Source organism: Strix aluco, chromosome 2, assembly GCF_031877795.1.
Source record: "Strix aluco isolate bStrAlu1 chromosome 2, bStrAlu1.hap1, whole genome shotgun sequence".
Lineage (NCBI taxonomy): Eukaryota > Metazoa > Chordata > Aves > Strigiformes > Strigidae > Strix > Strix aluco.
Genome location: NC_133932.1, coordinates 230,823 through 256,533, shown reverse-complemented (window position 1 = coordinate 256,533; position 25,711 = coordinate 230,823). Strand labels below are relative to the sequence as shown.

The 25,711-nt window shown below is 45.5% G+C and overlaps 1 protein-coding gene across 1 annotated transcript; it reads left to right on the top strand.

The window, feature by feature from the left end:
- Positions 1-1,405: 1,405 nt before the first annotated feature.
- TMEM45A (transmembrane protein 45A) lies at positions 1,406-25,352 on the top strand. Its single transcript, XM_074816766.1, has 6 exons — positions 1,406-1,670; positions 14,116-14,325; positions 16,546-16,758; positions 17,501-17,685; positions 19,881-20,026; positions 21,429-25,352. Exons 2-6 carry the CDS (start codon positions 14,136-14,138, stop codon positions 21,520-21,522), a joined length of 828 nt encoding a protein of 275 aa, XP_074672867.1. The 5' UTR covers positions 1,406-1,670; positions 14,116-14,135; the 3' UTR covers positions 21,523-25,352.
- The last annotated feature ends 359 nt before the right edge of the window (positions 25,353-25,711 follow it).

Below are 25,711 nucleotides of genomic sequence, written 5' to 3'. Positions count from 1 at the left end.
AGGATCCCTGCTGGGTTTCCAGGATGCTGATTGGAGTTTTTGACATCGGAGACACTAATCATTACTTAGAATCACTTTTAAGTCATCTTAAGTATGTATGGAAGTGAGGAATCCCAGGAAGCGATTTCTGCTCCACTGCCAAGACAAATACATCAAACCAGTGGTAAATAGATGAGGTAATTACAATTATCAGTTTCATTGTCTGATTTAGCTTAGTCTAACTGAAAACTCTTCTGCAACAGAAGGATATCCATTAGGTAAGAATTAATGCCATTACATGAGATGCATTCTGCCATCTAAAAACAATTGCAAAAGAAGTCGCTCAGACCAGGAAAGGGGAGCAGCTGCCACAGAGGCTGGATTTCTGAAACACTGTTTACAGAGAGGTGGTCCTTCTGGAAAATATTAATTGCTTTTTTCTCTGTACTCATTACATCACCCAACCTGCAAAGGCATCTGCTTGCCAGATGCTGAAGGGTATTTGCTGGAGTACTATTAATCTCATAGTGAAAGTGTCACTTTATACTAATGAGACCGGCATGGACAAGGCTGGCTGAGAAGATAACTGAGGGTGAAAACCTGTCAAACAGACATGCACTGTTGATCTAAGTTTTAATCTTTACATGGAGTTAGTTTCACCCACGAAACTCCCAAAGCAAAAAGCTTTCAGTTCCTGAAAAGCAGAAATCTTGAATTAGGGGACTTGGGAGGGGTGGTTTCTCAGAGTTCCGTGCGAGGGATGGCTGGCTGCTGGGCAGTTGCACCTCGGCTTGGCTGGTCCAGCAGCCGCAGGGCAGGTTGGCAGCACAAGGGCTTGATGCTGACAGGGGTGCGAAGGGTCAGGGGGGCTTCTGGTGTAGTTTAAACAGAGCTTCAAAATCCGATGATCACAACTTCCTGGCTAATATCCAAAGGAGGGTTTTTCCATATGGAAGATTTGAGGATTTCGTTGGTGCTCACTGCTGGCTGATGTAACAGAGGTGCTGCAGCACAAGGTGCCCCTCGTTTTACCGAGAATGCTTCGGTAACGTCAAGAACACCGTTTGCTACAGCATGACATTTGCAAAGAAAACTGTGTCTTCATCCTTTCAATTTTATTTTTAGACATTCTTCTTTTGGATTCAGGGCTCTGCCATACATTCCTGTGAAATTACAGGAACGACAGCCACGGGTGCTCATTTTCGTGGAGAAAACCACGGCGGGGGGGGGGGAGGCAGGCAAGTAAAAAAAAAGCCTGTTACATGCAGCGGTCGAAGGAGGGCTTGCGTGTCAGAAAGCCTCTCTACTTTTCCTACTCCTCCTAGCCATCCCGGGCGAGCAGGAGCCGCTGCCTCTGGCCCGGAGCCCCCGGCCGCTTCTCCTGGGGGCGGGGCCGGGCACCGGGCAGCGCCGCACCCCGCGGGAGCCCCGCTTCCCCCAGCCCCTGGCGTTTGGCTCTGCCCTGGGTCCTCCCCGGCCAGGCGGGGAGGAACCCGCCCGCCCCCCGCGGGGCCTCCGGGGGAACATCTGGGCGGCCGCGGCGCAAACATCTGGGGCGGCCGCGGCGCATCCTCCGGCGGCCGCAGCTGGAGGGTCCCGCGGCCGCGGGGCTGGCCCGGGCCGGCGGCGAAAGACCCTGGAGGGGGTGAGGAAGGGCGGAGGAGGAGGCTGCCAGGAGCAGGGAGGCGCAGGTAAGGGCAGCCCGGCTCCCCCGAACCCCGGGCGCGGCTGGGGTCTGCCCCGCGCAGGCTGCGCCCCCGCGCAGAGCGGGCAGCGCGGGGTGAAGGCAGGGCGGGCAGCGGCGGGGGCGGCGCTGGGGGGTCTTTAGTGTTCCCGGGTGAAAGGACAAGAGCTACTCCATGTTTGCCCTAGCTCGGTCCACGGGGGGGGGGCGGTTCCTGCGGTAAAAGCGCGGACGGGACTGTGAAATCAGCCCCGGGTTCCGCGCAGTGCCGCTGGCGGAGGCGCCGCAGCCCTGCGGGGGGCTCTGCCCCTGGGCAAGGGGTCCTGCGGCGGCGGCTCTGGGCGTTACACACAGCGGGGGGTAAGTGTTAGGGAGGTGAAGGAAACGTCCGCTTTAGTTTTAAGTTTCTTGGGTGACGGGTTTTCCCTCCTTCCTTCGTGACTGTCTCAAATGGAGATGTATATCCGACCTGGAACTGCCAGGCGAAACCAGGAGAATCTAAATGTAGCCACGAGAAACTCTAAAATTAGATTATCCTTAGCCTCTCTATTCTATTTCAAAACAGAATAACCCTCGGAAAAACAGTTTTTCACCAATAAATCATATTCTGCTCTCCTAATAACACTTAATACTTGACACGGTATCAAACATTTTATTATCTTTCTGATAAGTGGCTTTCTGAAATGTCAGAGTTTAGGAACTAAAGTACTTAGAAACAAAGTATTTATCTTCTTCAGGTTTAAACTGAATATTTGATGATTACTATGCATTTACATACCTAGGACTTGTGATTTCCCCAGTATGTATAACTTTGTTTGCATCACCTTCTATTACTGTTTTGGTAGACCTCTTTAAATTATGGCATATGTTGTACTGTAAGTCACGTAAGCACTTTGTAATTTGTGAAAGGAATATATTCAATATCCATTCTAGGTGCAAATTCGTCACTGACTCTGGAGTTCCCTTTCTGAGGTTCACTCAGATGTCTTTCACCACTTTTCAGGGTTGCTTATGTGAGCTGTTCCTGTATTTTTCTCTTTACAAATGGAGCTGGGTAAACTGAACAGATTTCTCTCAGTTGTGGAGAGTGTGGGTAGAAATAACTGCTGGGGAAGAAAAGTCAAATGAACCTTGAGGAGTGGCTTGAATAATTATGCCTGTGTTGAGGCTAACTGCTCTCTGTTTACTCTTTACTTGCACACCAAGTCTGCCTAGAAATACCATTTTACTCCGCATTGCACATGGCCAGTGCAGCAGCACAGAAATGGACCCCTTGCTTCCAGTCTGAAGACGTACATGAATCAAGACTTCTCAGTGTCAAAACTCTTGTCAGCTGGTTCCTACTCTATTTCTTAGATGTGACCAAACACGCTCATGCTCACTTGCAGTTGGCAGCAGTAGTCTGTTTGATCGTCTCTTCCGAGTTATGAGCAGGGCAAGTTCCTAAACCCAGGGATTATAAATAATTAAACATTGTTTTTGAAATATCTTAGTTTTTAGTAGAGTGACACTCTACCAGGGCACTCCTGTCTTACTGTGCAGCATGAGCCAGACATTGAGTTCTGGCGCTGCTTTTTGCTCCAGAAGATAAAAAGGAGACTTAAGTCCCTTGTAATCAATTTATGCCTAAATCAGGGCCTCCTATAACATTTTAATCATAGAATGGGTTGGGTTGGAAGGGACCTTAAAGACCATCTAGTCCAACTCCCCTGCCCCGGGCAGGGACGCCTTCCACTAGCCCAGGTTGCCCAAAGTCCTGTCCAACCTGGCCTTGAACCCTTCCAGGGAGGGGGCAGCCACAGCTTCTCTGGGCAGCCTGAGTACGAGGTGGACCTGTAAAGAGGAACCATACATGTTTCTCTGATGCATTTTGATTTTTCTATCTGGGCTAACTCAGCCAGCCATTTCTCCCAGCTGTTATCAACGTTACCGACTGCCTTGCCAACGCTCCCATTTACTCATTAGTGTTTCTCTTCCTTTTCTGATCCACACAGCTTTCTGATGTGGAGAGTGTATTTCCCCCAAGCAGTAGTTGGTAGAGGCAGCGTATTTGGTCACCCTTGTGACAAGCAGTACAACAAGCACCCTGATCTTGACAGACAAGAGTGCAGAGAAAGCTTCCAGGTACAAAGGCAAGTCAGGCAAGGCAAAGCTCTAGGTGCAAATCCTACCTGCTCTGTTGCATGGCTTTATGGAAATTACTGACAAGAAAGCTTTTTATCTTTTTTTCTTCTTATCACAACACAATGTTGCAAGCCCCAAACACTCATATCATTACAGCATCCAAATCCATGAGATTTAAACATTTATTTTGAATCACTTTGCCATGCAAGAGCCCTGAGGGCTCACACTACCTAGCTGTATTCCACAGACAGACAGGATGGCTGAAGGTTATAAATCACTTAACTGAATAACTTCAGAAAGCACAGATTCAAGAATGAGTGGCTGGATCTCTGCAGGAGGAGCCAGCAAGATGCAGTACAGTGTCCCACTAGAAGCCAGTACTCTGGACACACGTGCCCCTGGTTTCCAGTCTCCTCCCTAGCAGGGGAAAGGAGGAGTTAACCTCTTGCAAGTGTCACCTGCTTGCTGCCCAGGTTCATACTGTTGCTGTTATGAGCATCACATTGGCTAACTGAGCCTGTTTGTAATTTTTCGGTAAGAAAACTGAGTCCTTCCTATGAACACCATCAAGGACTTATTAATGCTCTTGCATTTGTTGAGATGAGCTCCCTTCCTGTTTTTGTCAACTTGAGACTATCCTTAAGATGAAAGCTTACTAGTATGCACAGCACAGCATGACACTTCTGCTTACCATATTTTGTTAGTGTTTGGCAATTCTGTAAAACAGGGTCTTCTTTGTAATATTCCATTTTCTCATTCACCCCAGTATCTGGTACTGTACATCATGAAGAGAAATCTTAATGCTTTTTCTGCACAGTCACTGGTAGTTATGATAAGGGAAGAACCCTTACAACCAAAGGATTATAAATCATATTGAGGTTGGCAAGCCCTGTCCTTCATACCCGAGGACCTGTCCTTCTGCAAGAATGGAATTCCTCACTTTTCTCTGTCAGACCTGGCTTCCTTGCAGGTGGAAAATGCCATTTTAGATCACTCAAACATTGAGTTTTCTCAGTAGACACACAACTTTTTTGGGGGGTTTTGTCTTCTTGTCTTCAAGAAGTATTTGGAAACATAAATAACAATTGCAGCAACTTCTAACAGTCTGTAAAGAGCTCTGTAAGTGGCAAATGCAGAATCTTTTACAGCCCAGGTGGTCATTAGTATTTAATACAAATATTTGTGATAGTCCAGTGGTCCTGTCAGCTTTGCAGTCTTACTAGATCCTTCCACTGAGGCCCTGAGTGTATTGTGAAGACACTGTGAGGGGAGGTCCATAAAAGTGATGATAGCAGAAACCGAATCATATTTTATTTCATTTCCTCTCCAGAGCTGGGCTTTGAGCAACAAAGCATCAGTTGATACAACAAACTTTTGCTCTCTTGACATTTTCCTAATCGTGTCTACCAGGAGGCGGAGAACATGTAGGTGAGCATGCCTGGAATTACAAGGAGCAGCCAGGGATTATACCCTACAAAACTGGTTCTGGCAGAGTACCCAGGGAGCAATCTTCTTACTGGCAGCATGACCTCTGCTTGACCATGGACCTTGAGGAATACCCAGGGTCTTGCAGAGTTTGTTCGCTGAAGTGACTCTGATCGTTTTAAAGACAATAAATGGGATTGACTTTAAAAAGAGAGAGCATATCGGAATTTCACTAGCTGGCACCATTCAGATTAAAATCAGGAAGCATCAGGAGCTCTAGCTGAGCCCAGCGCCAGGTGGATTGGAAAGGGGAGGCAGTCTCAGATGTTGGTGAAGAGCACAGCACAGCAGTGGGAGGTCACAGCACGTCCTTCCACTGCGCCGTCGGTCCAGCAGCGCTGCGGCACACAATCAAAAACTTGCTGGAGTCTGCTGGGTTGGGAGGAGGTGTGCGTTGGCAGCACCTCGCTTTGAGGGCAGCAGTCTGCTGTGAGCCTCTGCGGGGAAGGGAACCACTGCTCTGCAGAGGGGACAGCTGGAAGGTCACCCCACGGGAGGCAGCGGCCACCACTGGGCTTCTGCGGGCAGGAAAGTGGCTGCGGGGGCTGAAGCCAACGGTACTCCCACAGGAGGTAGCATTCTCATACCTACAATAGTTTATTCACATACCCGTGCTATTTTACCCTTTATTTCAGGCAGCAGTAGGAAATACCAGGTTTTACGGACAGTAAAGAAACTATGAATCTTTCACAGGAAAAAATGACTCTCATTTATCCCATGCAATTACAAGATCTAATTTTTTGTGTGTGTATGTTTTTTGAACTTGTGGACATCTGAATAAAAGGCCCCAAACTGGCAGTTCCGAAGACCAAAAATTTCATATCCACAGACTAGCAGCTGCTCTGATATCAAGAGCCAATGGTAAGATTATTACGGAGTATTTGTTGTCCCTGGATAACCCTTGGAGATAGCCTGCTCGGCTGCGGGAGCAGAGACAGAGTCAGCAGATGCACAGAGAAAGGGGAAAGCAAGCCAGAAAACTGAGGGTCATGAGAGATGAAAAAACACAGTGAGAAGCACTCAGAGGGCTGAGAAGGACAAGTATCGGGGAGGGAGGAGTTGTTGACAGATGCAAGGCACTGGGAAAAATAGAGTAGTTCAGGTTGTTGGCCCAAACTCAGCACTATGAAAGATTGTGTCATGAGTGCCTCCTTTTTAAGGCCAGTGGATAGATTTCTGGCCACTGCCTCTTTGGGATTTTTGGTTTTCATCCCTGTCTTGTAAGCCTGAATATTTTATCAAGGGTTGAATTCTTCTCTTACAGGCTTCAGAGATGCCTATTCATGACATTTCTTTTTTTTGACCTGAAAATCTTTATCTCCCACACCTGTAAGCCAAAAATATCAAGGCTGCACTGGAATTTTTTAGCGTTTTGAGAAATCTTTGAGTCCTGCTTTCATTAGCATGCACAGTACTTCGTTCCAGTTTAATTCTGGAGGAGCTATAGGTGCCCGCTGAGTATTTCCTTAACAGGAGAGCAGTGATCTCATCTGGGAATGTGGGGCTGTAGCTGCTGAAACGCTTTTAGTGACGTGAAATCAGTACCTCGTTTAGTGAACAAAGTAATTGCAGCAGACACTGTTTTTCAGATCAGTGTGGCTCTCCATGATGTTTACAATTTAATGGCTGCAGGATAAAAAGTACTTGCCTCGTGAATACATCTTCAACTGCAAGTAGGTAACTTTGGGAGGGAAGTAAATGCCTCTGTCGTTTTCTTTGTCTTAGATGCGTTGAACTTTGCCAGATTCCAGTTTTCAGTAGAAGCTGTGTGATCACAGCTTGTGCTCTGATTAGAAAGTGTCTACAAATGTGTTATTTCCTCCTCTTATCTGGCTTCATTATTCTCACTGACATCATGATCGATTCCTGTGGCTGTTATGGATAAATAAACATTTTGTATTGAATATTATAATCTCCACATCACTGTTTCCTAATCTAGCACATGGGAGAAAAATAACACTTCTTTTTTACCATTGCAGTAACTTTGCTAATGTTCAAGCTTCTGTTTCAACTTCTGTTATCCTAAGGCTCTGTAGCAGAAATGAATGCATTGCAGCAGAGTGAGTTTGTGGCCTCGTAACTTGTTCGTTTCTGGAAAAAAACCCACGTTTCTGCTTGACTGTCCTCTTTAACATCCCCCAGGGCTTGATAAACACAGGAAATTGCAAGGCGTACTGCTGTGGCAGGAGAATGTGCAGGGAAGGGAAGCTGCCTGCTGCCGGGCTAGCTCTGTCTCAGCTGCCACTTGGGTCCCCATCAAGCACAGGTTATGCTGCCTAAGCCCCTGCCTTTTTTTTTAAAGGGAGAAGGAGAAAAAGGAAAACTAATCTAGTTCTTCAAGAAGTGATTGAGAAGCTGTCTGAGTAACCAGGTGCTATAGCTAGTTTCTCCATACCACTTGTGAGTTTTGCCTTAGTCCCCACTCGGGCGGCCTCAAGAGGTCAGGAATCGAACCAGTAAATGTTATGAAACATCCCTCCTGAAAAAGATGTTTAAATAAATCATGTAAGTCTGTTTCTTGCCTGCCTTTCATTCTTCTGCCAGGGTGAGATAATTTTCAGGCTAAAAAGGCAGCTTTTAATGCCCACAAATACACCTTTTCTTGCACGCTCACTTGGAAACTGCATTTGCTCTTCCCCTCCTTTCCCACCTGCCCCCTGGGTGGGGGTGCCGGGGTGTGGTTCCTGAGTGGGGCTGCTTGAGGCAATTAAGGCCCATGGGTTCCCTTGAACCCTGACAGCAGCCTCCCCTCCTGACATGCCTCACACCCTCCTGAGAGCCGTTTTTTGAGCAGTACTTGCTATGGAAAGCCCGGATCCGGGCTGGAGCATGCGTCTTGTCTGCTGGTTCCTGGGTGCGCTCCTCGGAGTGGTGGCCCTGCTGGTTGGTGGGGATGAGCTTCTCCCAGGTAGAGTCCAAAGTTTTCTTTGCCTGAGTCCAAAATTTGCTTTGCCAGTGCCCTGATTGCTGTGGCCTCGTGGCTGCTGGTGGTGGAAGGGTCCTGGGCTTCAGGATGGACACGCGAAAAGCTGAGTGAGGCTGGAGGGATCCTGGGGGTGTGCGCAGCAGGGAACGGGCGATTCGGTCAGCGATGGTCAGGGACTCTGCCTGTGGTCACTGGAAAGCCAAACCCTGTCATCCGTGGCGAGGGCTGTGGCTGGGTGATGCCGGGTGTCCGTGTGCCTCCTGCGGGCACCGTCACCGCTGGCTTTGCCTGGCAGGGTCAGGAGCAGGACGGGGATAGGGTTGTGCGAGCAGGTCACCGGCTGCAGGTCCATGTGGAGCGCCTGGTGTGAGTTGAGTGGCTTTGGGCGGCGTGGAGGGAGTGTGGGCACACCCTGCATGACCAAACCGAGGCCTCATGGCACCCGGCCTCAGGATTTTCTCTGTTTGCATCTCTGGCAGATGATGTGCTTTAAGGAAGGTGGTGTGCAGCAGGGCAGGTTTGCTGCCAAGCATGTGGCTGTGGCTCTTGGAAATATCTGATCTGCCAGCACCCCTGGCCTTGAAATCACCGAGGGTGGAAGAGGATCTGGAATTTGCACATCTTGCAGTATCAGTCCTCCAGTGATTTGTTTGCCAGCTTATGGGATAAGGATCTGTAAAAAATAAACCCTCAAATTTATGAAGTATTGCCGTAACACGCTGATGCCATCTTTGTCCAACAAATAGCACCTGAGATACCAAAGCTGGTTGGCTCCTAAGCTGTGCAGAACTGGCAGAAGCTGCCCTCTCCCAGGCGGCACAGAGGGATGCCGAAGGGCAGTGTGGAAAGGCAGCAGACCACTGTCCTGTCCTCCTCTCCTTCCACCTCCCCTTGCACCCCTGCCTCACACCTCCCAGATCCACCTCCCGACCCCACAGTGATCTTCCTGCAGGGGAGGCTCCGCTTATCCTCATCGTGTCCTCAGTGTCATTCTGAGTCCCCAAACTGTGTAATATCACCCTGTTTACTTGCAGGCAAAGCTTTTCGGTCACATCAGAACTGTGAGTGGTGGCAGTTGACTCCTAGCCTTGCCAAAATAAACTCTCAGGCCTGGTAAGAGAAAAGTCATGAATTGGGAAGTTTAATCAGTTTTAAGGCAAGCTCTGTCATGATGTTTTCAGGTTTACTAAGGATTTAAAGTATAATTCATGTAAGTACTTTATGAAGCCAACTGTGTTGAGATTCCGTGTTCTAAGGGTCTGCCACAACAGCTGGCTGGCAGATCTGACGTGTCTCTTTCTAGGGAAATCCTACAAATAATCCCTAACATCTTTGGATGAACTCAAACTGAAGTTTACACTCTCTAAAGCTAATAATACATGATTGTGTTGTTTATAGCAAAAAAATCAATTTTTCTGGTTCTGTTTATATTGGATATGCAGAAGTGGCTGCTGTATCAGTCTTTTCTTCTTTTCCTGTGTTTTGAAAGGCAAAAAAATAGTTTTAACAGAGTATCTTGATGGATTACCCAGATTTAGGGCAGAAAAATCCTGCAGTGATTAGAGCTCTAGATAGCCCAGGTGTGAATTTACAGATTGAGAATTACTTTTGAAGTTTTGTATACCCTGCACTACAAATGACATTAACACACTGTTCTTCATCTGTCTCTTACTGCAGCTGTACTCTCCTAGAGGGAGGCTTTTCATAGGTTTAATTTACCTTTTTAATCTGGTATCTCGCTTTGATGTGGGGTACAGGGTAAATCTTTCCATTTGGAGTGCTATGTACCTGTGGTGAATAATTAAATATCTAATGAATAAAGTCTTTCTAATGAATGGTATTCAGTGAGATCAGATATATGGAGAGGAAAGGCCACTCTCCACTCCTTCCCTCTTCCTTTCATTCAAAGAAGGGAAAAAAACATGTCTGAAAAGACAGCAATGCCTTTCAGGCCAGCAAATTTTGGAATAACCAGAAATTAAGGCTTCCAAAACAAAAGAAGTATTTCAAAGTTTAAAGCAAAGTTTAGGTGACTGTCTAAAACGTCAGCTCCTGTTAGTACTGCCCTTTTTTGAGGCAAGCAATGGCTCCGTGAGTACTGGCAGTGATGCACAAGCTGGACAGACCTTTTGACCTAAAGATGTCTTGAAATGAGGTACTTCTTCTGCAAGATGGTGGGGGTCTAACCTGTGGGGCTGAGCCCCCCAGCCATACCACTGAGAGCCCAGCTGCGCCGTAGGCTGCTCAAAAATGAACAGTGCTTTCCCCACCAGCAAATCAAACACACAGGCATTAACCCAGCGGGACTTTAAGGGTGGTGGAGGAGGTAGAAGAGGCAGAGAAAGGCTCTGCTGACCCTTGGACCCTTGGCTGCCACTTCCTCCTCCTGCCGTGTCCAGCCCGGCCTGGGCCAGGATCGGAGATGCTCAGCTCACAAGGATTTGGCACCGCTAACACATGCTCAGCCCCAGGGAGGTTTAGAGCTTAATTCAGCATTTTGTGCGCGGAGATGGAGGTGGTCATCACCATCCTGGGGGCTGGGGTGCCCAGGCTGAGAGCCATGTGCCAGGTCTGCCACTGCTTGCTCCTCCTCACGGCTTTTGCTGCTCTGATCTGAGTGGCTGGCCGGCCATGGCAAAGCCCCCCACAGCAGCTCTGGGCACGGCACCCTTCCATTTCTTCTTGACGGGAGACAAGTGGCATGCAGGGGCCCTTCCCCACACAGCAGAAATCCCAAATGGAGTCCTTCATGTTTCATAAGAATACTTAGACACGTCCCTCGTTCCCCCCTTGGCTGTCCCCCTGTCTGTCAGGTGCTGCTTCCCCAGGAACCTTCCCCAGGCTCGCTGCAGCCATCTCGGCACGCTTTCCTGCCAGGCTTCCATACGTGCATGCCAGCGCTTGGCAATACCTGCGAGGACACAGCCAGACGTGGGCTTGCTTGGGCAACCAGTATCAGGTTTCCATTTTCTTGTATCACAGAATCATCTCGGTTGGAAAAGCCCTTGAAGCTCCTCCAGTCCAACCATGAACCTCACACTGACCGTTCTCAACTCCACCAGATCCCTCAGCGCTGGGTCAACCCGACTCTTCAACCCCTCCAGGGATGGGAACTCCCCCCCTGCCCTGGGCAGCCCATTCCAACGCCCAACAACCCCTTCTGCAAAGAAATCCTTCCTAAGAGCCAGTCTGACCCTGCCCTGGTGCAGCTTGAGGCCATTCCCTCTTGTCCTGACGCTGGGTCCTTGGCTCAAGAGACTCATCCCCCCTCTCTGCACCCTCCTTTCAGGTAGCTGTAGAGGGCCATGAGGTCTCCCCTCAGCCTCCTCTTCTCCAGACTAAACCCCCCCAGTTCCCTCAGCCCCTCCCCATCAGACCTGTGCTCCAGACCCTGCACCAGCTCCATTGCCCTTCTCTGGACACGCTCGAGTCATTCAATGGCCTTTTTGGAGTGAGGGGCCCAAAACTGAACCCACTCATCGAGGGGCGGCCTCACCAGTGCCGAGCACGGGGGTAAGATCCCTTCCCTGTCCCTGCTGGCCACGCTAGAGCTGATACAAGCCAGGATGCTGTCCCAATCTGATATTGAAGGGTTCTTAAACGATCCCAGGAGTGAAATTAAGACACAAACGAGGTCAGATGCCATACAACCTTGTTTACTTTATTTGCCATAACAATTAGTAACAGCGATAGGACAGAGAGGAAAAGAAAGGGAAAGTAAGAATCCCTAAGCAAGAAAACGGTAGAGATGCAGCTAATTACCGCCACCACCGGGGATCCAGTGATGTTCCATTGGCTCGGGCTCGGTGCAGGTGATGGTGCTCCAAGTAACAGGTGTCGAAGAAGGTGCACCGAGGGAGGAGTACGCAGTCCTTTTATTGTCCCAGTCCCCACGACTTCTCCAAAGAGTCCGCCCATTTCGTGCCAGCCTGCACGTCTTACCCCGATCATGGGGTTCACGGTCCCGTGGTCCTCCATGCGCGGATGCCCAGGCGCTCGCACTGGTCATGCCGACCCGCGTGTCTTCCTCACCCCGATTTAGCTTCAGGCGGATGTCGTGGTTTCGTCGGGGACCCTTCGCTCCTTCAGAACGTACTCCTCCATGGCAACAGGGTGCCGAGGCCAGGAAGTGGTGGTGGTGCAACAGCAATGTTGAGACAGATGCAGTCCAACACAGTCCCTTACAGCTGCCATTGGCCGCCTTGGCCACCTGGTCACACTGCTGACTCCAGGTCCCTCTCTGACTGGCAGCTCTCCAGCCACTCCTCCCCAAGCCTGTAGCACTGCTGGGGGTTGTTGTGGCCCAAGGGCAGCACCCGGCATTTGGCCTTATTGAAACTCCCCCAGTTGGCCTCAGCCCATCGCTCCAGCCTGTCCAGATCTCTCTGCAGAGCCTCCCTACCCTCGAGCAGATCAACACTCCCACCCAACTTGGTGTCATCTGCAAACTGACTGAGGGTACAAACTTACAAACTTGTACTTCAGTAATACTTCCCTAGAAATGAGCTAGGGGGAATTTTACGCAGGGAAAGCTTCTAAAGCACACCCCTCCCCTTCTGCAGCTCTTAAAGTGGGAGAAAGCAGCTCTGGAAGAGGAGGGGGCCAGACAGTGTGGGCAGGACCCTCTTCAGCATCCCTGTTTAAATCCCAGCCAGCCTCATGCTATGCATGAACACTTGTATTTTTTTTTTCTTCTCCTTTGTGGCTATGTAGGTCACTTCTCCTCATGCAGTTGGGTAATAGTCTTACGGCAGCTTCAGGACCTGTGCATGTGGAAAAGTTTTTCTTCTTAAAAAAAATTTTAAAACCCCTAATGCTTTCAGTGGAGTTTTGCTTCCAGAAGCAGGAGAGGGTTTACGCTACGTGACCAGACAGCATTACGTGAACCATCTGCAAGTACTCCATGGCCCACAAGCCACAGTTTAAAACTTCTTATGCAGAGCTGACCATAGGAAATACTTACTGAAAAGAAAAATATACCAGAGCGTCTATGTTCTGTTCATAACCAGATGGCTCCAGTGCAGTGTGGCGATCAGATTTTTAAGTCAGCAGCTATAATAACAGAAAGTACAGATCGCCAATGTTTCTAAAGTGGTTATTCTTGATTGTTGCCTGTGCCAAGATTTAGTATGCCTTTGGGTCATGATGTACAACTCAGTTTATAACAACTTAAAGAAAAATTGCAATTTAATGTTAGAACTGTCATTTTAACGAAGAAGCTATTGGAGCTAAGTTAACCCTCCTAAAATTTGGGATGATGACCAGAATGACGAGGTTTTATTAATGGCACTGCTTTTAAATGACTGTGTAACACTGACCAGCTAATAACCTTGTCACTCAGTACACTTGATGTACTTGATAATATGTGTCCATAATTCACCTATCAAATACTGAGAATGGCTTGATGTTTGTAAATCATAATGAGACATCTGGATTGAAATACAAAATACAATTTATTAGTAAATAGTTACCCATTGGATCTGTATACAATTAATTTTTCCTTCAGTCAGGTATTATCTTGGTTTTTGTTGGTGGAGTAAAGAAACATAAAACCCTCTCTAAAGGTGAAAGAACCAAATGGTGAATGTTCGTGTTCTCTCTTTTGCTGTACAACTTCAACATCATGACATGGTGTACTATGGCTTTTTTTCACTTAACTTGCCAACTGCCAGCTCTGCATTTCAGGTCAGCTGCTTTGCAATTGGGTCTCTTATTCTGCAAAGCTGTGAAACTGGGGTGACTGGCTGGGTGTTTTGAACAGCCAGGGAAGATAAGTACCCAAATTTATTTTTAAATAAAGTGTGAGTACTTAATTCAGTGACACCCTTTTGATCTATGCAAGGAAATGCTTGAAAATTATAACCCCCAGAATTCTCCTGCTATTCCCACAATCAATCTGCATTTGTTTCACCTTCAGGTATCTCCTAGCAGAAAACCATGGGCAATTTCAAAGGGCACGCTCTCCCTGGAAGTTTTTTCCTTCTTTTTGGCTTATGGTGGTCAGTGAAGTATCCACTGAAGTACGCCTGTCGAAAAAACAAGAATGCTTGCTACCTTGGTTCCAGGGCAGGATTTCAACGCCTGGAGTTTGTTGAGGGGATCATCAAGGCTGTCTTTGCCCTGATTGGTAAGTAAGGTGGACTTGGAGCAGACAACAAAAAGGCTATGCCTTTTTTTTTTTTAATTTCTTTTCTCTGATTTTTTTTTTTTTAAATTTTGTTCTCTGATAAAACATATCTGATTGTGGTTTAGTATTTTGTCCTTTAAACACCGTGAATCTAAGAACTAGTGGGGCTCCTGCTATTAATTACATAGCTATGACTGCAACATGGTTTCCATCCATAGCGCTCTTCTGGAGCTTCTTTAAGGTCTCCTGACTACTTCACAGCTGGTCCATCTGAGCACTCATGTGCTGCTCACCACTGTAGGGAGGCAGGTAAGGTATTTAGGCAAGGGGCTCTCGCACGCAGGGTGGGAGCCCGAGACTGTGGAGGCGTTGCTTTTCTATCTAGAATCCAGCTGTCTCAGATGTTGGTAGTCTCCACTGAGTTATTGACAAAAATATGTAAATGCAGATGCTTCTTCATTAAATGTCATTCAAAAGTGAAAATATTCACAAAGAAAGACTAAACTCCAGATCTTATTGCCGCAGGACTGTTGCAATGGGGGGAGGGGGGGGGCTGTTTCTCCTTCTGTTGAGGACTGGCCTGGGTACAAACCCCCAGGGATGGTTTAGTGAGCTGTGCAGCCAACTGGAAGTGCCTAGTTCTTGTTTACATTCCAGCAGGCTGTATGTTAGCAATTTACCTTTATAGAGTAAATAAGCTTAATGACAGGGAACCTGGGGAGCTCAGCACACGTGGCTCTCAAGTTAAAAAACATCTTAATTTTTAGTATTTTTAGATTTTTAGATTCTATCTACTCTTCCTTAGATGCTTAGAGCTGCCTGGTTTCTAATCAAGGTGCAGGCTGTGCCAAAATCTTGGTTTTGTTTCTCCTTCCCCTCTGCGAGTTATATCAGTTAAGATACATCAGCACTGAAGTGATGTTTTGTGTACAGTATACACTTTGATAAGCCTTAAAAAATTATAAAAACCTACATAATAGTGTTCATTCTGTGGTGTGAGTGGAGACATCTTTCCTATAAATCCCCCAGTCAGTGTCTAGAGGTAGTTGGACAGCTAAAACACTCGTCTAGTGTTTTTATTTTCACCCTGAAAAAAAAAGCTATTATTTTAACATATGGTAATTTAAATTCCAGTCAAAAATGTGGACAAGAAAGCAAGTCAAGAACAAACAGTAAAAGCAGCAGAAGGAGTAAAACCTGCTGTTTCTGTGTAGGAAAACTTGAAATAAAGGTGGAAAAACACTGCGTTTGCTCTGCAGCGTATCTATTTGTACAGCAGGATGCTGGCCCACACTTTATAAACAATATCATTAACTTTAATGTTTTAAAAACTTAACATATTTTAAACCCTTCCAAAACTTCATTGATCATATAAAGTATCTAAAAGCAGCTCTCCCCTTGCTGGAGTACTGCAGCTAGTTAGCAAGACACCGAGGGGCCAAGGTAAGGGAGGCGGTGGAGCAGCAGTTCAAATACTAACTCAGTATATGTTCTCATGGGACTTTTAATAACTCTGCATGGTGGAGGGATTTCCTTTTATGGCTTTATAGGAAAAATCCCCTTTGAATTAAGAATCTGAACTCTGCCATCCTCCATATTGCAGGGGACTGAAATGGTAAATCTTTCTTTTGGGGACTTTAGCATGTGTTATGCTCATGTTTGAACCACTGGGAAAGGCAGCTGAGAAATTCGGTCAGAGGACTACTACAATAGCAATTGTTTTTAAAAAAAAAAGGCTGCACAGAATAGCTGTCTCAATTTTCACTGCTGGAAACTGCAAGATGCAAATAGTCCCACCAGGAGTGGAGCTGAAGCCTGGTTTCCTCTGGCTTTCTCCTCTCTAGATTATGTGATGCTTAATATATGCTTGAGCTCACTCTGTGGTCTTTGCCTCAGCAAACCAACTTGTTTCATCTCTCCTCCACCCACTGCCTATTTTCCTGAAAAATTAAATAAAATTAATATCTTTAAGCCCTCTGTGCATTTTCACTTGAATTTGGACAACACGTTAAAAACTTTATTTGGAATGGCTGAACTGGGCAGAAGGGAGCAAAATATAGCAATCACCCAGAGCAATTCTCAGGCAGTCAGACTAAGCCCCAAATTGACTGGCATTATGCTGCATGGGGGTATATTGTTGCTTCTATTGTTTGCATAAAGACTTATCATCAGTCTATATCTTAAGTACCAGGGCAAATGTACTTCTCATTTCACGCACAGGAATGGTGGCCGAGCAGTTTGTTCCTGATGGACCTCATCTGAAGTTGTATAATTATGAAGAAAAGCACTGGGATCACTTGATGAACTGGCAACATGCCACTATGTACCTCTTCTACGGCATTTCGGGGTTGGTTGACATCGTGGCTCACGGGACCAACGCTTTGCCAGTGGCCATGGACAGGATGATGCTTTCCTTAGCGGTGTTTATTGAAGGTCAGTTTACCACTCCCTGCAGAGGGGCATGTGAAACTTGCAGAGGGGTTATCAGTCTTTGGTATGGGAACCTCAGATCAGGCTTAGAGAATAAGCCTGTGGGAGCTGCGTGTTTAATTCCCTGAAATGCATAAAAAAGATCAGTCTCAGCCCTCCTTAAACTGCTGAGGGTTTGTCTGCACTGCAGCCCAGACCACAATCACCCACTGCAGAGGTGTAGCTGTGCTTTCCTCACTGGCTCAGACAGCAGCAGAAATGTTATGAAAAAAGCAGCACAAGCCTGTTTTGGGTAAGTGCTCAGCAACTCGGGCATGTGCTTCAGTGTCTGTACTGACATGGGATGCAACTTGATAGCTAAAGCCTGTGGGAATGCATTTACTTGCACAGCAATGGCACGTTGGAGTTGCACTGGAGACACACTCAGTTTATGTTTTCTGTACACACGGTAGATCATATATCATCCCTCTTGTTACACTGCAGAGACAGATGAATGAGACATTTTGTTAATGTGTTTTAAATGAAAGATGACAGAACTGCAGCTTCCCATGCAGTTTCCCGGTCTGAGCTCAGAGTGGGAGAACGCAGTACATAGGCATCAGTCTTAAAAAATTACTCTCAGTTCAACTGAGAAGGTGAGATTGGCATAAAGAGAAATGCTAAAGGTTCACTGTTTTCTAAAAGCAGATGCAGGGAGATTGCAAGGGAAGAAAATATCTTAAACTGATCACTTAATTTATTCCAGGTTTTCTCTTTTGCTACCATCTTCATGGGAGAGCCATGCTGGATGTTCATGTTCATCAGTTATTGCTGTTTGCTGTCTTTGGAGCTGCTGTCTGCATATTTCTGGAAGTTTTCTTCCGTGGCAGTATTGTGCTAGAGATGCTCCGTACAAGCCTCTGCATATTACAAGGCAGCTGGTTCTGGCAGGTAGGTCACTCTTCTGCCTTAAGAATTTCTTCCTTCACCAAAATTAGCCATTTACCCCTTTGCAGTTGTTTCACGGGTGATGTAATATGCCTTTTAAACACAGAGCTCAAAGGACTTATAGAAAACAATGAACTCTTAATGTCCCTTTAAAGACACAAAAGTATTTATCATCTCTGTTTTACAGATGTAGAAGCCGTTTCACTTCTAGTGTCTTCTATTTGAATTAATAAAAAAGATCAAGTGGTTTTGTTGAGCTCTCCCTTGTGACTGAACATCCTCTCTGATCTCTGTAACATCCTGTTCAAAATTTGCCAGCCCAAGGCAGTGATTTCACAGCCGGGCAGTACAGGCTGTTCTTTATGAGGACAGTCCCCGCTGTGAGCTGCCGCAGCAGTGGGGAGGTGCCCAGCGGAGTGCTGGACAGGTGAGGTGACACACCCATGGACATTTCATGAAGAGGAATGAAGGTGCAAATTTTCTTTCATGGTGCTTGCCTCTTTTTACTTTCTCCAAAGTATTTCAACCCAGGTTTAAAAGGTATTTGAGTTCCCGATTCACGTTAAGAGCTTTAGTGAGGTAAAGCCTCCTGCTTTTCCAGGGTTTGGAAATCAGGCAGAAGTAACAGCCCAAACTTTTATATTTCAGGGATGTGGCTCCCAAAAGGACTCTTCAAAATGTAGCTGCCAGGCCTTCGTTTACTTGTGATTCTCTCCAACTAATAGATATTTGATAGCGACCCTTTTTCTCTGCTGTCAAACAAGAGAGAGAATTTAATGAATTGCTGCAATCTTGTAACAAAGAAATAGGAGCGCTAGTGCTGATGTGTTCTTCATCTTATAGTGGAGAACTGAGGTCACTCCAGTGATTTTTCTTTCCGGCATGTCTAGACTGGCTTCCCTTTTTTATATGCTGGCCAGACACGATTAATAAAAATGTTTGCTGTTCCTTAGGAGAACTGGACACTCAGCACGAAATCAAATATTTAAATACTTGCTCTGGCAAGAAGACAGACCTCCGAAACAGCAGTATTTTTCTATAAGTGAACTCAAGAACCTGGTGTTGCAGCACTTGGTGTTTTATTTTCTTGTTTGTAAACTTTTCTTTGGCGATTTAAGAAGCTTTACATAAGAGGAATTAGATGCAACCATTTATTCTTTGTTGTCTGCCTAGTCTAATTTTAGAACAAGTTATTTAGCTCTGGAGACAATGTAGGTTTTGTTTCAAAGTAAAAAATTGACGAACTAAAAATACAAGAGATTTAAGTGAGGCTTTTTTCACACCCACATCAGACTTCAACTGTATGTGTGACTGAAAACCACATACTGGCTGCAGCGTGACAGATTTGTAAAAGGTAAAGGGACTTTCTTTCAGCATCATCAACACCCTCATTCATTGAATTTTCTGCATGGAAATGCAAAATGCACTCCTCCCCTCCTCCTTCCTCTCCTCCTCTTCCCAGCTCCTAAATTCTCAGCTAAACTCCTGAGAGATGACTTTGAAGAGTATTAGGCAGTGCAGAGGACTGGTGCTTGTCATGCAGACCCCTGTGTAGCCATGGGATTAATAGTTTCCCGGCTTATGCATCAATATGAATTTGAGCTTTCCCAGCTCTGAATAAACAAATCAGCTACGTATTTCACATGAACTTCTAGCCTTGGGTGAGAAGGGTCCTCTTTTACGTAATTTCAGAACCTGCCCTTTTCCCTGGATGGCCCAGAAGAAATAGACACATGGCTCGCCTTTATTTATTAATTTGTTATTCATCTTCTGAACCATGTAACACATTCCTAGAGTGTGTTGAGAAGAAGTGAGTCAGTGCCAATGGCTGGGCAGGTTGTCTGGTTGGTGCCGTGTTTGCAGTTCAGCCCGTACATGGCTGAGCATCAGCCCCTTTCCTTACAGTGTTTAACTGTGATTGTTGCAGGACTAGTTGGGCCAGACCCTTAATTCTCTGGGCAAGGGCAGGGGGTCTCTGGGTCTGGCTCTGCATCTTCAAAGACATTTCTGCACAGAACTGTGTAAAATGATCCATCGCATCTGAGTGTGACTGCAAAGCTGTTTTTAACAATAATCACAGAAATAATCAGCACTACAAGAAAATGAAATGTCTGCCTTGTGATGGGTAGCGTAATACATGTTACAGCATGGGATATATGTCAAATGACATCTGCTAAATATCCTTTATTTTATTACAGATTGGTTTTGTGCTTTATCCTCCAAATGGGAGCCCAGAATGGAATCAGACGGATCATACTAATATGATGTTCCTGACCATGTGCTATTGCTGGCATTACGCCTTTGCTTTTCTTATACTTGCAGTGAATTACACAATCGTCAGCTGGTACGTTACTTGAAACACTAAAACTTTGGAGATCTGTCTATTTAGTCTAGCAGGAGCTTTATTTTAGAAAAGTTTCACTGACAAATCAAAAGGTTTATGCAAAGTAATTGACTGTCTTGCCAGGTAAAATAAAAATAGATATCGCTGATCAATGAAGACAACATGACTCATTGCGTCAGTAGAAAGGGGAAAAACATTCGTAAAGTATAGCTCTGACAGTATAATATTTCTCACATAAAATGAGCTCTTCTTGATAGTCTTCCACATTTGTAAGTGCATAAAAGGTTACAAAGAGGAGAGACCTTTTTTTACTACAACATCTTCTCTCCCGGTGCTCATCTCTGCTAATTCCAAGTGGCTTAGTCAGCAGGCTTCATGACTTAACATTGAAGATTATTGGACAAGTTTCATTGTTAGCAATTTCCTGTGATCAGACCTGATTTCTCTTTCAGCCAGTTTCATCCCCTAAATTCCAGTTAGCCCTTTTCCTCACTGCCCAGTGCTAATTCTGACAAAATTCCAACTGAAGGGTTAACTTGGTTGTAAAAGTGAGCCTGATTCTGCCATGTGTGATCACCTTCTGCCCACATGACCTTACCAAGCTTTTGCCTGCACTGTCCTAAACATGCTTCTCACCCCTCGTTTTATCCCTACCATGCCAACAGCCCTATTTAATCATGCTTTGGCCATATGTAGCTCTTGCAGTCTTGCTTTGCACCAAAGAGGTGCCATGTCTTTTTGGATCTCAGTCCAAAAGGCACCGACACTGAAGGCTGGGTAACTGCTTTGTCGTGTAAAGGATGGCAACTCTAAAGAAGGTGACAGCAATATTACATCCCTCCTCACGATGGGAACGGCAGCTGCTGCAGCATCAGACAAGCCCCCCCCGAGCTGATAACAGCACGCTGCGCAGAGTTCCCGGGAGGCTGGCCAGACTGCATCTTCTTCACAGATTTGTAGTACTCTCCAAGTGAACACAGCCATCGGTCTTGTACTTGCACGGCACTGAACTTTCTAGATGTTACACTGAGGTTTGCTTGAGGTGTGCACTCTTAGGAGTGTCTGTAGGAGCAAGCTCTTACCAGCGGTCCGTACAGGTGGTGTTGTTAAAGGTAGCACATACTAATGTCCCGGTGCATGCTCACATTGTATAGCACTCGTTCATGATAAAATACTGGTATCTACAGTTAAGGCCTGAGGTTAAATTCTCCCCAGATTCTGCTTGAAATGGCTATCTCCTCTTTACGATGTCTTCCACAGTGGCCAACTTCTAATCTTCATAAATCAATCATCCTAACTCCCCCATGAGATGCAAGAGTTAAGCAGTTTTTTACCATGTAAAAATGGCCAGATGAGCCTTTGAGTTAACTATTGACAACTCTTTTTTTGTTGTTGTTTCCAGGGCAGTTCGTGCAAAGGTTAAACAGTCCCAGTCCATGGAAATGGGATTACTGAAAACATCCGAACGAGATCAGGAGTCAGAAGATGAAATTTAGTATGAATATGGCTTGACTAGTTTACCTGCTCTACCTTTAGGCTAAATGATACCTCATTTCTCGATTTGCCATCTTACTCATTCTTTACTACAACTTGCTATGCAAATATCATCCCCCGAGTACTGTCTACATCTACACAGTTACATCTCTATTTACAAAGGGTAAGCTTGGTATTGGTTTGTGGTGGCTGCACTAGTACCTTGCTTATCACATGCTTCAAAGAAAACCAGACTAATATTAGACGGACAGACTGGATGAGGTGCCGTGATGAAGTCCGTGTGTTTGCCTCATTAAAAGCTAAGCAAAATGTTTTCCAGCTGCTGCTGAATGGACTGTTAAATTTCCATAATTAGGGTGTCCAAATAAGTGTGTTTGTTGCCCTGCAAGTAACTGTGCATAAATGACTGTGCAGACCTGGGAAACAGTAGAACAAGATAAAAAAATCAGTCTTGCATCTGTCTTGTGTAACACCTTCATGTCTCTGCTTGTGGCTTTGTGTTAAATGGAAAGAACTACTCACTGCAAACCCATTCAGTGCTTCCTTGAAAAGTGTGTAGCGTGTTCACTCCTGCAGAGACACTGCCAAGCTTGGTAGGAGAACCAAAGAGGTGTATGATGATCAAAAACCACTTCAGTTATTCATTCTTGTAACTAGATAGTCCTGTCTCTTTGCTATCCCTTGGCTTTGAAAGGCAGTGAAGTGACTCTGCTTTCCCTCAGCACCTGGAGCAACTTCTTTTCCAGAAAGACTGAGGGGTGTCCAGTGGGGCAGCATCCAGCTGCAAAGCTAGTTTCTTTCCCAAAGTTATTTCCTTTCTTTTGGTGGAGTTTGGTGGAATAGCAGACACGTGACTGGACCCAGCACCCGGGTCAGGAATGGGTAGTGCTGCTCTGCAGGCAGGATGAGATGGATTTACATCCTTTTCCCTGGGTTGCCCCTGCAAGTACCGGGCAGCCTGTGCAGTGCTGCATGGTGAGCTCTGGGAGGGCAGATGTTGCCTTCGTAGTAGCTCCATGCCCAGCTACACACAGCAGTGAGTGACTTTAACAAAAAATTAATTTAAAATTGTATTTATATTCTCCACTAAAGTTGAAGTCTTGATCCAGTGAAGAACAGAGTGCCCTCCCCAGCACTCGGTGTTGCGTGCGATGTGCTTCAACCTCAACAAAAGGGAAATAACTGATACGTGGCAAAAGACATCAGAAAATGATGTTGCATATAAAGACACTGCCCTTGTAGGGCAGACTCCTGAAGCATCGCTCTGGCTCTAATACATCTTTCAGAAGACTTGCACGGGCACCTGGGCAGGAGGGAGCACTTGCTGTGCCGCGGCATGCATGCTCTGCTTCCCAGAGGGCTGAGCACAGGACGCACGCTGGTGGCCACCGGCCGTTTTACATACCTGTCAGGGGCCAGGTGAGCATTCTGGAAAACAGCCCTTCCCTTTAGAACATCTTCTAAAAACATTATTTTCTAATTATTTTCAGAAACAGGCTAGTGCGGGACAACAAATTCTGTTCAAACAGTACCAGTGGATCGGGTTTGGTGCTGCAGAAGCGCATTCCTTCGATTATTTGAATATTTTCAGATGACCCTAAGGGAATGCAGAGCTGGACTCTGGTAGATGAATGAGAGCTGTAGGATCTGGTCCCTCTACTTTTGAGTTTCCCCTATATTTTTTTCAGTGTGAACCAGAAAAATAGCATAAAATTATTAATTGCAGTAAGCTGATTACTTAAAAAGACAGGCAGTAAAATAGTTTGTAGCTCAAAGGGATCCCAGGACTCAGAAAAAAATGTAAAGGCTTTTTCTAAAGCTATTTCACCTTCAATGCAACATACACGTTCACTTCATCTTTAGGACCTACCTTTTACCTTCTCTTTTTCAAGGAGCACCTTCCTTAGCTGCACATGCTCTTAATGCCAAATTTTAGACCACCAGGCTCATCAATGCCTTTCCAAAATCAGTGAGGTCCTCTGTTCTGAAGATCTTCAGAAAGTACTTTGCTTCTCATAGACAGAAACAATGCAAGTTTCTTCTCTGCATTTCTTGATAAATTATATTTAATACTGTACAAATATTAAGGTGCTGTATCTCTAAAGGGATAATCTAACAGGAAGTAAAGCACGATAAACTGGCTGAGCTTTGATATGTCTTCTTGGAAGACTTCAGTTGGTAATTTTTAAAAATTATTTTAGATCTTTTCCATGTATTGTGAAGTGATGCTTGTAACCAGGTGTCGGATTATCCAGCTGAATCTACTTCAGAAAGCAAGAAGAGTTAGCTCACAGGAATTTCTATGTTTAGAAATGTAAAACGGGAAACTGCAGATGCATAGCCAAAGACCACTGCTTTTCTTAATAATTGTTTGCCCTTCTTCAGTGCCTTTCTCTGAAGGGTCTTGGAGATTTTGACAAACTTTAAAGAGGTCTGTCTCAGGACATTCTTGTAAGCTAGGTATTGGTATGGCATTTTTGTAGCTCTGTGTCTCAGCTTTGCAGTGGTCTCACTGTAAACTCTGAATTAATTGATATTTACTCCGCTCTGCGAATCTAAGACTGGCGTTTCATTACTGTGCTTCCATTAAAATCAGATTTTCTGTTGGCATAAGCCAGAGGGAAGATCCACAGCTTTGTTGAGGAGCTTGCCTGTTAATTGCAGCAGAGAGACATTGGCCAAATGCAGTGTGTCATTACATGCAGCCATAGTCCTACCTTCATTGCGCCACATCACTCTTGTCTCTAAATTGTTGGGATTTTTTTAAAGGGCAGGATTTATTTCCTGTTAGTACGGTTGGGGTATAAAGCTTCTGCCGTGCTGGGCAGTGAAGACGATGGTTATGTATCAAAGAGAGCTTGGGGATTACTACAGAAGTCTGTTGTGATAAGACAAAATCAGTTGACAAAGTGAGCCCCACGGGATTCAATAACCAGAGTGAGCTGTGAATGTGGAGGGTGCTTAGCAAACTCTCCTTTTGAAAAAACTGCTTTTTCAGAAACAAAAAGTGCCAGTACTTGAATGTGATGGCCAGAAGAGTGGCTGCCTGCCGTGGTTCCTCCTGTGACTGCCTTGGCCTGGTGGCTCTGGCTCTGTCCTTACCTACATCCAGCAGTGTCTGGAGGTCTGTGTGTTTTCTTGGGAGAAAACCTGAGGCAGGACTCAGCCTGCTGAAAGGTATCACCTGCATCTCCCTCTGTCTCCCTGCTGTGAATCTTCTGTAAATGATCTAAGAACTGGACAAATAAGTCATTCAGACACATGTGCTGGTTTTGGTGCAACCATGTTTAGCAAAGATGCCTTTAAAGAAGCCCAGCCTGGAGCTAATGCAGTCTGTGACAGAACTGTAGGGCAGGCTTCTTACAAAAACTCCCTCTTCACACATGAGAAGGTGGCACTGCATTATTAAGCTTGAAGAAATACAAGGAATCCTCCAACCTCAAATGAACAGTAGTCTCTTGGATTAAATTTTTAATACTTACAGTACATGCAGAGTGAGTGTCATAGTGGGGTTTTGTGTCTGATGTCTTTTTGGTGCCACAAAGGAAAGAAACACCCCATTTCAGGGTGGGTTTTTGCTACTCAGAACACCTGACCCATTATTCTCAGAAGGTACAACTTTTGGCATTTAACTAGCAACAGATTTTGCTTGAGTTGAATGAGTGGAGGGAAGTCTGACAAGTTTACAAATGCCACTCAGAAAAAGGTAACTGCTCTCAAGAAAATTTAAATTATTGTTAAATACCGGTGCCTTTGAAAAACTATATGGTAGTTTATAATAGACAAGATATGCCTGTAATTTTATTTAAATAAAATTGGTTTATTCATATAAGATGTCTGTCATGTTTTCAGGAGAAAAACTATAACCATTTATGGGGCAGGATGGGGTGGGATAGACATGTTAATCTCATAGCCCACCCAGACATCTGAATGAGTCGCACTCGAATTCAGGAAAGTTCAGTGCTCGTTGTCAGGTTCCCTTGATTCTAATATTTAATTGTCATTTGTAACACAGGTGAAAACAGCTCTTTTTGAGGTCTGGGCAGTAGAGCTTCACAGATCCATAAAAGTCAAATGCTATGGAAAAACAAAGTCCCAGATCTGGTCTCCTGTGTCATACAGGATGGAGCAGCCAGCAAGAGAAGTAAACAGAACTGCATGAATGGGAGGTTTCTGTTTTGGCAAGCTTAA

Coding starts and splice junctions, on each gene's coding strand:
- TMEM45A (XM_074816766.1), top strand. CDS start 14,136: ATGGGCAATTTCAAAGGGCACGCTCTCCCTGGAAGTTTTTTCCTTCTT. Junction 17,686..19,880: donor AAGGCAGCTGGTTCTGGCAG/GTAGGTCACTCT, acceptor ATTTTATTACAG/ATTGGTTTTGTGCTTTATCC. Junction 20,027..21,428: donor AATTACACAATCGTCAGCTG/GTACGTTACTTG, acceptor TGTTGTTTCCAG/GGCAGTTCGTGCAAAGGTTA.